Source organism: Peromyscus californicus, unplaced genomic scaffold, assembly GCF_007827085.1.
Source record: "Peromyscus californicus insignis strain IS unplaced genomic scaffold, ASM782708v3 Scaffold_10__1_contigs__length_136768540, whole genome shotgun sequence".
Classification (NCBI taxonomy): domain Eukaryota; kingdom Metazoa; phylum Chordata; class Mammalia; order Rodentia; family Cricetidae; genus Peromyscus; species Peromyscus californicus.
The window spans coordinates 100,094,012-100,111,650 of NW_026294391.1; the positions used below are offsets into that span (position 1 = coordinate 100,094,012).

Sequence of the window (17,639 nt, forward strand, 5' to 3'; positions counted from 1 at the left end):
CTGTGTAACAGCCCTGGCTATCCTGGAACTCACTCTGTAGACCAGGCTAGCCTCAAACACACAGAGATCCACCTGCCTGTGCCTCCCAAGTGCTGGGATTAAAGGTGTGTACCACCACTGCCCAGCATCTGTAAGTTTTTCATCATGCAAAGGTGCTATTATACTATTAAACATTAATTCTGCTTCCCCACAGCTCTTAGCAGCACTCTTCTGCTTTCTGTCTCTTTGACTATAGCTACTTTAGCATTTCACATGAATACAGTCGTAGCACTTGTCTTTTCTAGATCGGCTTGTTTTGCTTAACAAAATGTTCTCAAAGTGCAGCCATGTTACAGCCTACAATGGAGAGCAGAGTATTTTTGAAATTGTGGTCTTGGATTGGCATCAGTGAGGGAGAGCTAGAGAAGCCTCTTGTACCAGTATTTTCTTACCCATGTAGTGGAAGCACATCTGCACCAAGAACTCCTTTTCTTTATTCCGTGTGGTGGCTAGATGTCCTGATTCTACCTTGACTGTTTGCTGACTAGACTCAGATCAGAGTTCATGTCATTTACCAGATAACCCCAAAGGCTATCCTTAAATCCATTTTACTGGGCAGTTTTAAATACACTTCCTCTGCTAATTGTGGCTAATCAGAAATTCTCAAACTCTATATCAGATCATGTGAAGCCATTAAAAGCTATCAGCCCTATTTTGATTTCACTTTGTGAACCTTCATTATCCAGTTTACATATATAATCATATCTTATATACATGTAATTTAATAAACTTGTAGAAACTAATTTTCTTTCTTCTATCTTTCAGTGAAACCTGGTCCTCCACATATTAAACATCTTTTCTTCAAAAAGGATGCCTTATTCGTGCAGTGGAAGAATCCACAGAATTTTAGTAGCAGATGCTTATCTTCTGAAGTAGAAGTCAATAGCAGTCAGACTGAACTCCAGTCTCCTTTCTCTGTGAGTTTTCGTAGATTATATCACTCAAATCATAATGAAATGTAGCTCTTAACATTTGTCAACAGATAATGATGATAATAAAAATAAAAAAGAAGGCATATTGCAAGTTTTGAAGGTTTACAGTAGTATTGACTACAGAGTTTAAGTTGCTTAAAGCATTGCTATTGGCTGTCATGTACCAGATACCTTTGCTTTCTACAGCTGTAAGACAAGCATGTTTCTCTCTTTCTTTTTCTTCTTCATGGAGATTGCTGATTGGAAAATGTATGTGAATTAGTAAGCTAATTTCACAGTGTGAGTATTATGAAAAAAAAAAAGAAAGAAAGGAGAATAAGTAGAATGACTAGATGGGCCTGAGGAAGTATTAGGCAGGGAAGTCACATAAAATAATGACATTTGATATGAGAGCAGAATGCTTAGCAGGAGCTAGATATATGAGGAATTGGGGTTAGAAAGGACAGCAGATTTAAAAAAAACTGAGTCAATAAAGAGCTTGACATGTGGTTGAAAACAGAGGGGGCAGGTGTGGCCAAAACATGATAGGAAAGATGTCTAAGTAATAGGCAGAGATAAAAATAACGCAGGTGTGTAGATGCCTTGGAAAAGACATTCTGTTTTCTTGGAGTTTGGGGCAGCCATGTGTCAAATTGGAATGGTCAATGTTTGTTGGATTACACACATGTCTGCTGTCCAAAAACCAATGTAAGACATACAAATTAGAAGTCTCTGTGGGGCCTTCAGCAGAATATGGTGTAACCCTAGGGCATCAGTCCCATTATTTGATTTAAAGTTTTATAGAGTCTTGGGAGATTTTGTTTCTTTGCCTATTAAATTTTAATCAGAGGGGGAGGCTGGTGTGATAGCCCAATGGTTTGCTGCTAAGTCTAATGACCTGTGTTCAGTCTTTGGGATCCACATGGGTAGAAAGAGAGAACCAATTCCTGCAAAGTTTTCCTCTGACCTCCACATGTATGCCATAGCAGTCATACACCTACATGCACATGTGTGCACATCCGTGGGCACACACTACATATAATATCTAAAAAACCTCTTTTGGGTCCAGATTTAAAATCAGACTACTCTAGGTGTGTATTTCCATAAGGTGGCGCCTCAAGACCACGGAGAGTGTACCATTCACTCTCTTGTTTGCTACCTGCCTGGGTCGTTTGTACATTTGCGTTTTAGAAGTTCTGTATTAAAGTGTGTTTTTTAACCAGGCTTTTAAAGGAGCCTGGTATCTTGCACATGGGTAAAATTTCTGGGTCCAGTTGTTTTAGCTTATGATGGAACCCTCAAAATGCTTTCTAAAGTAAGTCAGTGTTGATATTCTCTAACGCCACAGAGAGTGCCCAGCTCCACAGCAGAACAGGGTCCTTCAGGGTGTTTGCAGATGGAACTGTGTAGTGATATGAAGTGACTGTTAGTGTTAGAAAGCATGGTGTCCCCATACGAAAAGCAATGATCTCTGTATGGGGGAGAAGAGGATGTTTAGTCAACAAAGTGAGTATTTTGATCACTCCAACCTTTCCCCTCCCCGGATGCTTCTGTGTGAGATGCTGAGACATGTCCTGCTTCTCTGAACTCATTTAGCCTCTCAGTTATGCCCTGCTGTTTAAAACCTGATCACACTTATGCCTCTTGTCTCCACTGAAAGTATACAGCAGGCATCGGATAGTGTCGACTTTGTTCTGTTCTTGATACTAACAGCAGCTTCTATGCACCGAATGCTGACTACTTAGTAGGTATATTAGTGAGTACTTTCTCCTAATACTCTCATTTAGAAATCACACTAAGCACAGGGACCTATGTCCTGTTATTTGAGCCCCCTTCCCCTTTTTTTTTTTTTGGTTTTTAGAGACAAGCGTTTCTTTGTGTAGCTTTAGAGTCTGTCCTGGAACTCACTCTGTAGACCAGGCTGGCCTCGAACTCACAGAGATCCGCCTGGCTCTGCCTCCTGAGTGCTGGGATTAAAGGTGTGCACCACCACTGCCTGGCCTTGAGCCCTGGTTTACATTGGGAAAGTTTAGTTACACCTAAGGCCATATTTCTAGTAAAGGATAGAGTCACGATTAAGCAAAAGGGACTAGAGAGATGGTCCAGTGGTTAAGAGCACTGGCTGCTTTTCTGGAAGGCTCGGGTTTGATTCTCAGCACCCACGTAGTGGCTCCAGACTGGCTGTAACTCCAGTTCCAGGAATTTGATGCCATCTTCTGGCTTCTGCAGGCACCATGTGGCATACATGCAGGCAAAATGCTCATGTGTAAAATAAAAACTGAAAAAGATGGAAGCAAAAGTCTTAACCCCAAGTGTGTGTTTTTAACCACTGGAGATCACCTTACTACTTCTCATAATAGTACTAACTACCATTTATCAACTGTCTAGAATATGCGACAAAGATACTCATCTAAGGGCTTCTGACGTAGTAGCTCATAATAACTCATGAAATTATTATTATTGGAACACACTTTTTTGATAAGCTAAGGCTGAAGGAAAGATTAAGTAACTTTCACACAGCTTTTAAGTCAATATGACCTCAGAGGTTAGTCTCTGTGTCTTCAACTTGGAGTAAGATTACTTGATACAATACTATGTACAAATCATCATTAAGTAAGGGCTAAGTCTATAGCTCAGCGGAAAAATCCTTGCCTAGGTTCAATCCCTAGTCCTTAAAAAAAACCACACTAATTAAAGTCTTGTTGAATTTATATATACATATATGTATGGATGTACAGAACTTCTGAACTAAGGAAAACATGTACACCATGGACATTATATACATAGACCGACTACAGTCTATTTGGAATTACTCTGTTTATGTGCTTGAGTTTAATGCTTTTCTTTAAGCAGATGTTCACCAGCTGCTTCCTCCCTAAAATGTCATCAGCTCCTTGTGTGCTAATTTTGAGCTTTGCTGATTAGCCCCTTCTTTTTCTTTCCGAAAGATTACTTGAGGAGTTGTTTGTTGGGTTTGCAGGCCGGGGGAATGGGTAAACTGGATCATGAACTCCTACCATCATATGGGGGTGGGTGGGTTATAGTCAGAGGTAGCTTAGAACAGAATCCTGAAATAAGGTAGGAATTGTTTTCCATGCCCACCCCTTCCCTGGAAACAGTCTACTGGGTACTCTGTGCCCTTGTTTTCCCCCTCTCAGAGGTAAGAGCAGCTGCTGACCCATACATGAGGATTTACAGTGGAACAAGAGCCCAGACTTAATCTACACAGTGATTTGCTGGCTTTGGCATTCGTATGTTTGGGAAATAGTCCAGGAAAGAAGTGACATCAGTCTACAGCTTGATCTCTCAAGTGGCACTTGACACTTGTGATTTCCCAGAAGGCCAGTGGTTCCAGAAATAGGACACTGAGGCCACCTGCTTTTTCTCTGCCTGTGTATGAACTACTGAAATAATAGTCTTTCCTCATCCTGGTGGCCTTCTAGCTCTTCAGAAATGCTGCTATGGACTATTTAGTGAATGGCATTGAGTGCCAAATTAATAGTGGTGTGTTGTGGTCTTTGCTCCATGTTTAAAAGTTTCTTTGACAGGGGCTGGAGAGATCGCTCAGCGGTCAAGAGTACTGGCTGCTCTTCCAGAGGACTGGGGTTCAATTCCCAACACCTACATGGCGACTCACAGCTGTCTGTAACTCTTGTTCCAGGAGATCCAACATCCTCACATAGGCACACATGTAGCCAGAACACAAGGGCACACAAAATAAAACTAAATTATTAAAAGTTTTTAAAATGTTTCTTAGAAGTTTGACTATTAAGACTAAGCAACAGATTTTCATGCTTGATTTTTTGGACTGTTTTTGAAAAAATTCAAATTTATTTCTTAGGCTCTCAACAAGGGAGACTAGTTTCTCTTAAAAATTTGTAAAGGAGGGTAAAGAAATGGCTCAGTGGTTAAGCTCTTGTAGAGGACCTGTGTTCAATTCCCAACCCCTACATGGTAGGATCAGAACTGTCAGAAACTTCTAGAGAATCCAACACTCTCTTCTGACCTCTGCTGGCTCTGCCCATAGATGGTGCACATACATACACTCAGACAAATATATTAAATAAACAGCTTAAAATTTTTGTAATGGAATATAATTCACTCTAGAAAAAAGTATGTAAGTCATGATGTACATGTCAACATTTTTTCCATAAGTTACTTTTATTTATTTGGTTTGTTTGTTTTGTTTTTGTTTTTAGCAAACAGAGTCTCATGTAGCTGGTCCCAAGCTCACTGTGTAGCTGAAGCTGGCCTCGAACTCCTGGCCGTCCTGCCTTTGCCTTCCAAGTGCTGAAATTATAGGCATGTACTTCTCCAAACAGCTTCAGAAATGAATTTTACCTGTGTAGCCCACACCGTAGCAGCCCCCTCATTATCTCTTCTAGGTGCTATACTCCTAAGGGAAAACTATTATCAAGACTTCTAATCTTCTAGATTTGTTTTGTTGTCACCATTTAAGCTTTCTCAGGCATGCCAGCCATGTCTCTAGTCCCAGCTACTCAGAGGCCTGAGAGGAGAATAGCTTGCTCAGGGGATTGAGCTCAACCTAGGCAATGGAGCAAGTTTCTGTCTCTGTATGTCTCTTTCTCTCTCTCAACCAACAAATTCTTTCTATAAATAGAGTTATGGAGAACATATTTGGACAGCAGCTATGCTCACCACTATAACACCAATGCCAGAACATATTTTTGGGCTTGTCTTCTTTCATTCAACATAAAGTTTACAAGATTTTCCCAATAGTTGTAGATGGTTAATTCTCATTATATGCATCCCTTTGTGTGACTGTATCACTTACTACTAATGGATTTTCTCACTGACTTGGCAAGTTTCCAGTTTAAGCTATTATGAATAGAGTTTACAAACATTTGTATGCCTGTCTCCTGGTGCATAAGAGCATAAATCTCTGTGGTCATGCCTCTGTTTATGCGGGGGTGGGGGCTATCAAAAGGTTATGTATGATTGCCTCTAGTAGAAAACGACAATTTTTCCAAATGTTTCTGCCAATCTATACATTTAACAGAAATTGAGAGTTGCAGGCACCTCGTGACCCATCAACACTTGTTATTGTCTAGGAGGTGTGTATATCGTTGTTTCTATTTCATTTGTAGTGCCCTCATGACCAATGAAGTTAAGAACTTTTTCATATTTATTGCCCGTGTGCATACCTTCTTGTGAATTGCCTCTTTGGGTCATTTTCCAGTTCTTCTATTGAGCTGTCTTCCATTAATATGTAGAGGACAAATGTATTCACAGCCTTTGTTAGAGATTGCATATGTTTTCTTCTCTGCATTTCATGCTTGTTTCCTTAATAGGTTGTGGATTTCAGTTTTTTGTTTGTTTGTTTGTTTGTTTGTTTGTTTTGGTTTTTCAAGACAGGGTTTCTTTGTGTAGCTTTGTGCCTTTCCTGGAACTCTCTTTGGAGACCAGGCTGGCCTTGAACTCACAGAGATCTGCCTGGCTCTGCCTCCTGAGTGCTGGGATTAAAGGCGTGCGCCACCACCGCCCGACTGTGGATTTCAGTTTTAACACTTTATAAAATATTTATTTATGGTTCATGGGTGCTGCTTAATGTCTTTTCCTCTTTCAAAGTTATAAAGATGGTTCATCTGGTGGCTTGCTATATTTATGTGTTTATATCTTTTCATTTTTTTCCTGTTCATTTATGTGTGGTGTGGGCGTGTGTTTGCATGTGTATGGAGGTTCGAGGTTGACTTTGGGAATCATCCTTTATTGTGCTTCCACTTTATTCATTGAAAATGATACTCTCTCAGTCAAACCTAGAGCTCACTGATATAGCTAGTCTCCATATTACTAGGGACAATCCTTTTTCTCCATCTTTCTAGAGCTTGAATTATAGGTGGATGCCACACCCACCCAGCCAGAGTTCCATGTGCTTTGCTGATCTGAACTCTAGTCCTTGTGCTTGAATGGTGAGCACTTAACCATTGAGACGTCTACCCAGTCTCTTTGTTCATTTATTGACATCTGCAGCATACTTGAATTTGGTCTCGTGAATAGTGTGAGGTATAGGGAAAGAATTTTTTATTCCCAGGGACATGTAATATACACAGCACTGCTTAATAAAAAGAGCAGCATTTCTCCACTGTATACATTTCTCTTTTATTTCTTTAAATTTTGTATGATTTTTATTTATGTGTGATATGTGTGACTCTGTACAGGTATGTGCATATGAATGAAGGTGCCAGAGGCGTTAGATTTCCTGGAGCTGGAGTTATAGACTGTTGTGACCTGCCTAACATTGGTGTTGGGAACCAAACTTTGGTCCTCTGGAAGAGCAGCAAGTGCTACTAGCTGCTGAGACATCTCTCCAGCCCACATGTTCTTTTCACAGGATGTAAGGAAAGCTTGTTAGAAGTGGCTAAAAAACATAAAACATTTTTTTTTAAATTTTAGAACTCATTTTTTTTCAAGGTTGAAGAAGACAAATGCCAGAATTCAGGATCTGAAAGAAACATGGAGGTCAGTAAATTCATCTTTTGTTATTTGGGCTTGGACACCAAGTAACTGGGGGTGGGAAAGGTCAGGTAAATTTGAAATGCTCAGTGAAAAGCAAACTGTTTTGTTCTGTGGGATATTGCCAATGTTTTTCAGGAGTCAAAGTCAGATAATCTGAATTGTAATCCAAGTCTTAATCACATACAGAATTTTGCCAATTATTATAATTCAACAGCAGAGCTAAAGGGAATAAACTGATAATATTTTTTGTGCATTTCTACTTTATATCGAAGGGTACAAGTTGTTTCATGCTCCCTGGTGTTCTTCCTGACACTGTCTACACAGTCAGAGTAAGAATCAAAACAAACAAGTTATGCTTTGATGACAATCACCTGTGGAGTAATTGGAGCGAAGCGCTGAGTATAGGTAAGAGAGCACACTGTTATTACAGTATAAAACAGTGAGGGCTGGACACTAAGTGGAAGCACAAAATCGATCGCGAAAGGGGCTGCCATTCTTTCTTGATGACAGAGAGTATTTACAATGCACATTTCCTTTCCATTTAATTGCTGTCAAATCACCCAGGGTTAATGGACAACCTACAGTTCTTTGGGAGACCACAATCCACAGGGTGTTATCCTCACCTCTGCCCCATCTCTATCTTTATCAGCAACTGGAACAAAACCACAGAAGGCAGGCACCATCAAATCTTCAGGTTGTACCATGCCAGAGAACTCTCCTGGATGCTAGTTGATAGACTCAGGAGTGTCTTGGTGGTATTTAATAAAGATAAACCGTGTTAGTAGCTATGCTGAGCAGGCCATGCTCAAATAAAGGATGAGAAAGACCTGTTTGAATTGTGGAGTTGAATTCCAGAGGAAATGCATGTGCAGTCTTGGATCATAGTGCTGGTGTAGCTCCCAGGTCATATGGATAGTGTTGTAGGGTGGGGCGTCAGTGGTCCGTCCCCATTAGAAGTATGAAGTAGGGCTGAGGACATGGCTCATTTGGTAAAGTAAGCATGAGGACCTGAGTTCAATCCCTAGCACCCACTTCCAAAAAGCTTAGGATGGTGGTACACACTTGTAATCCCAGTACTCAGGAGATAGGGGCAGGAGGATTCCTGGGCTTGCTGGCTAATCTAGCTGAATTGGTGAACTCCAGGTTTAGTGAGGGACTCTGTCTTTAAAAATAAGGTACAGAGCAATAGAGGAAGACACCTGACATTAACTCTAGTTCCTACCTACTTAAACATATGCACTTGACATGCAAACACACACACACACACACACACACACACACACACACACACACACGCACACGCACACGCACACACACAGAATATGTGGGAACACCTTTCCCACTCTGTGTGTGCAGCATCACATTGTAGGAGATACAATGACTGACTGGCATCTATCATTGAAAGGGTAATGAGGATGTTGAAGAACCTCAAAATGGCTAAGGAACTGTACATGAAGTAACTTTGAGAAGGCATAGCTGTTGAATTCCTATATTTAAATCATTGCTAGGTGGAAGAGGAACTTGTCTTTTCTTTTGGTGGCCACTAGGGGCAATATAGAACCAAAATGAGACTTTTTAAACAGGAATGGGTTTTTGAAGAATGTCGTTCTGTATTCATTGAGAGACTGAACAAGCTGTATGTCAGATATGGTTGTATTAGTTATCTGTTGTTACAGAACAAAGTACACCAACCCTATCTAAGAATGGTGGCTAATACCTGTAATTCCAGTACTCAAGGGGTTGAGACAGGGAGATTGGCATGAGTTTGAGGCCAGCCATGGCTGCATGGTGAATCATAAATCAGCCTGAGCTACAGTGTGAGACTCAGTCTCAAGAATAAAATAAAAAAAACCCAGAAACAAAACAAATTGACACCAAACTTTAATAGTTTACAATAGCAGACACCTCCCACATTCCAGTTTCTCTAGGTCAGGAGACTAGTGTAGTTTAGCTAGCGGCTACACACAGTTGCATTAGGACTGCAGGTGGGACTGTAATCTCATCCAAAGGCTTGACAGAGACTGGAGAGTATCCCAGTATCCCGTTTCAGTATCCCACTTCTAGGCATACTGAAGGGGAAGAAAAGAAGAAGAGAAGGTTTCACAGAGAGACACTAAGGGGAAAGTCGTGTGAAGATGGAGGAGGATACTGGAGTAAGGTAGCCATAACCAAGAAACTCCAAAGATTGTGGGAGCTAGCTACCAGAAGCTGGAGGAAAGTGGGAGATTATTTTCCAGAGCCTTCAGAAGGAGCATGGCCTTGCCAGTATCTTGATTTTGAACTTTTTACCTCCAGGACTGTGAAAGAAAAGTTTTGTTGTTTTTTTTTTTCAAGCATCTAGCTTTCTATAATCTGCTGCAGTAGGAAACTAATAGAAATATATTTTTTTTAGTTCCCTGTCCCCTTAGGCCTCTCTACAGGGCTTCCTTCTGACATAGAAATCAGCTTCCCCAGGTGAACATTCCTAGCAAGAAAGGGTATGTAAGAGAACAGCTTTGTGAAAATCATGGTCCACCATCACTTATACTGGAAATAAGAGACCAGCACTGGTGCTGTTCTGTTATTTCAGCCCATGTCAAAAAGGAGGATTATACAAGTATACAAGAGTGTGATCACTGGGAGGCAGAAATCATTTGGGGTCATTTTAGGAAGTTCCCTAAAACAAAGACATTAGGTCCTGATGATGCTTTCTAGATCCCCTATGCCCTTGTGGGAAAGATGAACCTAGAAATAGATAAGTCGCCTTCCATGTGTTAGGTGTAGAAAAACAGAGTTTGGAATTGGACAGGTCTATATTTGAAGCCTGCCTGAGCCGTATCTCCTGCACAGATCTGAGATAATATTGTCTAGCAGATAGAATAGCTAAGAGATAAACATGTCAGAGCACCTGATATGGTACCAGACACAGAGGAGAGACAATCTTTAAGAATCATAATGGTGGTAGTTGTTAGAATTTAAGTATTCAGTAGTGGGCAGTAGGAAAGTACGATAGTAAGTCTTTAAGTAAACAGTAAGAAAGGACAGTCAAGCTGGGCAGTGGTGGTGCATGCCTTTTCCTACCAGTTGGGAGGCAGAGGCAGGCAGATCTTTGTGAGTTCAAGGTTGGCCTGATCTACAGAACGAGTTCCAGGACAGAGCTGTTACACAGAGAAACCCTGTTTTGTCTTGAAAAACAAAAACAAAACAAAAAACAAACAAAAAAGGAAAGAAAGGACAGTCACTGTGAATAGAGTTAATAGATATGGAATTTTTATTTAATACTGTCTAAAACAAGTTAGGATGCCCTGGTTGCAAACAATCCTTAAGGTCTTTACTCATCTAGAAAGCTCAGGCACCAGAGCAGGATAATTGTTCAAACTATTATAAGATAATTGAAGAATTTGAGGAAAATGGGTTGAGGCATAGGAAAGAAATATCTGCTCTCACTAGCAAATAGAATTGTCGCCTGCTTCATTACGAAAAAGAGCTTGTAGATCTCATGTCTTCGCGCTTGCTTTCTTTCTATTGCGTAGGTAAGGAGCCGAACTCCACATTCTACATAACTATGTTACTCATCATTCCAGTCATTGTTGCAGGGGCAATCACTGTCCTTCTTCTTTACCTGAAAAGGTAAGTCACTTGCCCAGGCAGGTTTGACAGTTCCCGCTAGCCTGGGTTCTATGCTTATTACTCTTTATGCTGGCGGATTGTTTGCCTTGTATTTTTTGCACAATTGCAATCACGTGTGACTTTTGCCGAAATGACAGGCAAATCATTGTGCCCATTTTAGTGGTAAAGGAAACATCAAGTGAATTTCCCATAGCACTGCTCTGGCATGGCCCTGACACCTCCAGCAGCCTTGAGGCAGTGGGGAAGGGCTTGAACTTGCCTCTACTGGATGTGTCTACCCATGGGAGGCCTTGCCTTCATGTGGGGAGGAGTGGGGGCTGTGTTGGGAGGGGGAGACTGGGGGCACGGGAGGAGGGAAGAGGGGGATTTTCGATTGGTGTGTAAAATGAATGGAAAATTTTTCTTAATAAAAAAGGAGGAAAAAAAGCATTGCTAAATAGTCCCTGTGCTATGTACATTGACTCTTTTCAGTACCTGATTTATCCACAGTTAGTTGACAACTCTTGGAATGAGCTTTTAGAAATAGGTGATTAAGGGGGCTAACAAGACATCTCACTGGGTAAAGGCACTTACTGAATAAGCTTGGTGATGTAAGTTTGACCCCTGGAACCCATGTAAATGTTTGAGGAAAGAACCATTTCTACAACGTTGTTTTCTGACCTTTATATGTGCACAGTGGCATGTTCACATATGTGTGCTCCCCCCAGACCTCATGCACAATTAAAAATAAAAAGAAATTGGGTCCAGGAGTGGAGCACAGTGGTAGGACATTCAGTTAGTATGTTTGAGACTCTGGTTCAATTTCCATCACCAACAAAGAAACAGAAAATAAGAAATGAAATCTATTGCTAATAAAATGACTTATCAAGTGTTAGTGCAAAGCGGGCTGCTACTTGATGCCACAGGAAAGAAAACTCTGCCAGATTATCCCTAATATATGCTATTCATTCCTTAAGAGTGCTTTTATTGCTGAGCATGGTGGTGCACACTTGTAATCCCAACACTTGGGAGGTGGGGGAAAGGAAAAGCAGGAGTTTACGTACTCTTAGCTACACACTGAACTCAAGGCCACCATCAGTTCTGTAGACCATGTGTCAATAAAGAGAAAGGATGTTTTATTTCTCTTTACCAGTATAGAGGTGGTTGCTGTTCTTATAGTTAACACTCAAGATTGGTATGAAAGTATTGATCTGGGCCCAGAACCAAAGCTTTAGCCTTATTTCAACATTATATGTTAGATATCCATTTATATGCTAACTGCTATTCAAAGTGCCAGGCTTATGGCAGTGAATAGAACACAGGCCATATCTATATTTTTATAGTGGATAGTACACATACATAGTAGGAAATCAGGTCGGCAGGAGGTAGAGGTAGGCAGTGATAGGAGACTCATTTCAATAAGGTGACCAGTGACGTCCTCTCCAAGAAGATGATCATTTAATGAGAGACTCATAAAATACAGGCATGAGCCATTCAAATATTTGTCCAGACCAAGGGAAAAACAAGTACCGAGACTCAGGGCCTGAAGTGAAGCTTGTCCTGTGTGGCTGGAAGAGACAGGGTGAGGGAGAGTGGCCAGAGATGAGGCTGGAGAAGTTTTCAGATCGGACCAGGTAGGTATGGTAAGCAGCCCACTTGCCTGGCATGTGTATCACTAGGATTGAAAAAATGGGAGCAGTAAAAATACGATCAGATTTTGGCTGTGTGAAGTGGTGCATGCCTGTAATGCTAGCACTTGGGAGGTAGAGACAAAAGAATCAGGAGTTCAAGGCCAGCCTGAGCTGTATATCAATTTTGTGGACAGCTTGAGTAACATGAGATGCTGTTTAAAGGCAAAAAACAACAAGAAACAAGAGATTTTTTTCACAGTGCTGAGCATTGAACCTAAGCTCTTGCATGTGCTGTAAGCAAGCACTATAACCACTAAGTCATATCCCCAACCCACTTCTTATTAAGACAGGCTCTAAGTTATTTAGGCTGGCCTTAAACTTACTCTATAGCTCAGGCAGGCTTTGAACTTAACGACCCTCCTGCCTCAAGCTCCTGAGTAGCTGAGGTTACAGGTCTGTGCCATTAGACTAATATATATACTCTCAAAATTATAAAAAGAAAACTTCTTATCTGCTGAAATTATGCCCCATTATTTTATTTTAATTTGAGACAGGATCTCACAATGTAGCCATAGCTGGTCTGGAAATCTCTATGTAGACCAGACTGGCCTTGAACTCACAGAGACCCACCCACTTCTGCCTTCTGAGTGCTGGGAGTAAAGATGTGTATCACCATGCCCAGCCCTCATTATTTTTAAGTGATGTAAGTAATTTAAGTTGGTGCCTTATTTCCTCTATGCAGATTTGGTGCTCTTAGGACACTGATTTCCCATAGCCATTTAAACATGTTTTTCACAATTCCCTCATTACTAAAGGTGACTTACTAAAAGTGACTTGTGTACTGTGACTTTGGCATGCCTATTTTTAATATAGCTGTCTTTTATGTGAGAGACTCATGCACTAGAAGGTCTGATCCAAAAAAAAAAAAAATCTCTTTTCTTAAAGGCTCAAGATCATTATATTTCCTCCAATTCCTGATCCTGGCAAGATTTTTAAAGAAATGTTTGGAGACCAGAATGATGACACCCTGGTAAGTACTGCCTCCATGGGGAATTGCAATGGGGTATGAAGTTTGGAAAACATATGGCACATATAACGTGAAATTGGTTATTCCAACCATTTTACGAATATAGTTCAGTACCCTCCAATCCATTTTCTGTGTTTTACAACCACCATCAGTATCTACTTCTAGATCTTGCTCATCATCCTCGGCGGAAACTGTACCTCACCAAACGCTAGCTTCCTGTTCTCTTCTCCTTTTCCCCCAGCAACTACTCTTCTATGTTCTGCTCTGTGTATCTGTCTATTCTAGGTTATCTAATACATATGGAATCATGCAATATTTGTGTCACTGGGTTTGGTTTGTTTTATTTAGCATCATGTTTTCAAGGTTTAACATTTTGTATCATGTATCAGAATTCTTCAGATTGGTTATTGTATGTATGCATGCATGTGTTGGGGGAGTTACAAATGTTGAGGCCAGAGGAGGGTTTTTTTGGAGGGGGACTTACTCTATCAATCTCTGCCTTATTCCTTTGCAAAAGGGATCACCAGTGAACCTGAAGTGAGGCTGGTGGGCAACAGGTGATCGCCCTGTCTCTGTTCTCCATAGCACTGGGGTTACACACATCAGCAGCCATGGCCATTTTTTTAAATGGATGTTTATATTTCAAACTCAGATCCTCATGTTTACTTAGCAAATGGTCTCATCTAATGAGCCACCTCCCCAGACCAAACTTGGTTATTTTAGACTACACTTGATCTAAACGATGAAAGAGTTGATTTAAAATATTGGATATCTGGCCAAGCATACAAGCTAAGAAATTTCCAGAACACCCTGTCTGTCTCAGGTCACTGGACTCTGTTGTCTTTTTGAGGAATGAGGTATTTTATCTAAACACACAGGAGGAAGAGCCTTCTTTGGGAAACTAAACTAATGGACAGGCCTTCAACTTTTAGATACTTTTGAAATGTTGATGAGGTAAATATAGATAGGATTAACAGTTACGATGCACTTGATTCATACAGTTTCATTAGAAAGCTGGACTCTAAGCACATAGAAAGAGAACAGACCCACCCCAACTGTTGGTTTCCTGCAGACTTTTGTGCTATACCCTGTGGGTGGAGACTTAAGACATGGGAACACAAGAGTTTGAGGTTTCTGTGATAAATACATTTACTCTAATGAGATAATGAAGAACATGTATGAAATAAATATTAATAGCATTGTAGATAGCTTAAATTAGTAATAACAGGCATAGGGCAGTTCATTTAGAAGAGCACTGTAGTATACTAGATAATAGCCTGGGTTCTGGAGTCACAATGTCTGGATTCAGATATCCACTGTGTCATTTACTGTCTTTTTGACCTTAGGTCACTTGCTTAGTCTTTCTGTAACTTGGTTTTCCCATTTATAAAGTGGTAGTAGGAGTAGCACCTGTCTCATGTGGATTAAATCCATATAGAGCACAATAACAATAAAAACTAGTTGGCATGCCTCACACTTTAGACATGCTTAATGCATGTTAGCAATGAGCAGTGCTTTTGACAATAATATGAATTTATTGTTGACTCTCATAATAACAGATTACTCATACTGGCAATGATGCTATTCGGCTAGGGACAGGAAGTAGGGAGGCTGACACTTTAATTTTTAAAAGGAGATCACTTTTGTAGAGAGTGGTAATGCCCAGGCCAGGGTACCACTGGGGAGGTAGGTCCAGCAGTCTACAAGAGAGATTGTATAGCATAGGTAAGGTTAGTGTGGCAGCTAGTTGTCCTTTAACTCTAGTTGAATCATAGCCAACTAGAATTCTTGTAAGAAGTACAGGTTCCTGGGCTCTGTCTCCAGAAATCCTGGCAACAAGTTGGGAGTGAATCCTACAAATCTGCATATTTAAAAAGAGGCAGTAGGTGATTACTGTCCTGGTAAAACAACCTGTATACCATATTGTTCTTCATTTCAACAACTGCTCTAATAGATGCTGCAAGCAGTTATTGAGCATCTACTGTACGTCAGGGAGGGCAGCGAGTGCTTGGCCTATGTTACCTTATTGAATCCTTAGAACCACCCTATGGTATAGGTGTTTGTGATGGTTTGTGCTGTCGACCTGATGGAATCTAGGATCACCTGAGAGCTAGGCCTTTGGACATGGTTGTGGGGTTTTATCGTGATTATATTAATTGATTCAAGAAGGCTCGTTTTAACTGTGGATGAGACCATTTCCTAGGCAGTGGATCCTGTACTGTATAAGGTAGAGAAAGCAAGCTGAGCATTAGCATGCATTCATCTGTTTCTGTTTGCAGATGTGAGGTGATCAGCTGCTTCAAGCTCCTATTGCCTTTATTTCTCTGCTATGATGTACTTTGAGCTGTGAGCTAGAATAACACTTTCTCCATTAAGTTGCTTTTGTCTGGAGAATTTTATCACAGCAGTGAGAAAACAATTAGACAGTACTGTTAGTATCATTTTTCCAGATGAGGAACTAGAGACTCAGTGAGGTCTAGAAACGTGGCCATAGTCACACAGCTGGTTGGAAGTGAGATTGTAGAGGTCCCTTGCTTTTTTCCCTGTGCTTCATTAGTTCTTGTATGATAGAATGCTTGTCCTCAAGTACCTCATTGCCTTCTACAAGTTGGCTTGACAGGAGAGGAGTTATGAGAAAAAGACTCGGGATCGTATTATGAATAGCATGCAGTAAGAAGGTATCAGGTATGAGGAACATCATTCTCATTCTAGGGGGATGGATTAGAGAAAGGAAGTACATGCATGGCATCAAACTGGAAGTAGGCCTGCTTTGCAACAGCGGATGTTTTGGTTTGCCCTGTGTGACCTACTTAAAATCTTTCCATTTGGAATAGGAGCAGAGCATGCACTCTCCCATTCACCCCCACTCTGCCATTTCCAGTTCCACTGTGCTGTCACACATTGGCCTCAATGCCAGGTCATGGAAAGACATTTGAGTTTGCTCCTCTTCTCAGAAGGATGGAGACTAGCTAAAATGCCACAATGCAAATTCCCAGTGTCTGTGGGCAAACACCAAATGCACAGCACATGCCAACCAAAGCATTGATGAGTCATGTGGTAGTTCGAATGAAAATGGTCTCTATAGGCTCATATGTTTGAATACTCAGTCCCTAGATGGTGGAACTGTTTGAGAACAATTGTGAGGTGTGGCCTTGTTGTGGAGGTTGTATTCGGGTTTCCCAAGCCCACACCAGGCTCAGTTAACTCTGCCTCATGCTTGTGATATGAGCTCTTAGCTACTGCTCCAATGCCGGGCCTGCCTGCCTGTCTGCTGTTGTGCTCCCCCACATGATGGTCAGTGACTCTAACCCTCTGGAACCGTAAGCCTCCTCTAAACTCTTTCTTCTGTAAGTTGCTTTGGTTATGGTGTCTCTTTGCAGCAATAGAAAAGCCACTAAGACACGGTATAAACTGCTAGCCTAATGCATTTCTAAAAAGAAACAATATCTGGTTCTTAACAAGTCGGTAAGAAAGTGGCACTTGTCATGTAGTGCTAGTGGCCCTACATACAGGTTGAGTGTCCCTTGTCTAAAGTGCTTGAGAACAAAAGTATTTTTTCAGACTTTAGAATATTACATAGACTTTACTGTTTGATATGAAAATTGGAAATCCAAACTTCAGAACTTTTTTTTGACAGGGTCTCACTATGTGGCCTTGACTAGCCTGGAACTCTCTAGGTAGACCAGGCTAGCCTTGAACTCATGGAGATCCATCTGCCCTACTTCCTTAGTGTTAGGATTAAAGGCATATAATACCACACCCAGACAAAATCCAGAAACTTTAAAGCATCATATCACTGTGCAAACAGTTTCAGGTTTTGGCACATTTCAGAATTTGGGTTTTTGGATCAGGGGTGTTTAACCTGTGTGTTCTTTCTTGACAACAACAATATAATAAGCATCTTTGCTTATGTAAATTATGCTCTTGGAAATACATATTCAGGGAATAACCAAACAAGAGCACAAG

The 17,639-nt window shown here is 40.9% G+C and overlaps 1 protein-coding gene across 2 annotated transcripts in view; it reads left to right on the top strand.

Annotated features, from left to right (window-relative positions):
- Nucleotides 1-17,639, top strand: part of Il13ra1 (interleukin 13 receptor subunit alpha 1) — a 60,986-nt gene that overhangs the window by 31,605 nt on the left and 11,742 nt on the right. The window contains exons 6-10 of one of the 2 annotated variants that reach the window (XM_052738115.1): nt 805-956; nt 7,365-7,430; nt 7,700-7,832; nt 10,940-11,036; nt 13,592-13,676. In XM_052738115.1, coding sequence (XP_052594075.1) covers nt 805-956; nt 7,365-7,430; nt 7,700-7,832; nt 10,940-11,036; nt 13,592-13,676 — 533 coding nt within the window. The remainder of the gene's footprint in view (nt 1-804; nt 957-7,364; nt 7,431-7,699; nt 7,833-10,939; nt 11,037-13,591; nt 13,677-17,639) is intronic. The other variant, XM_052738116.1, reaches the window with a different exon arrangement.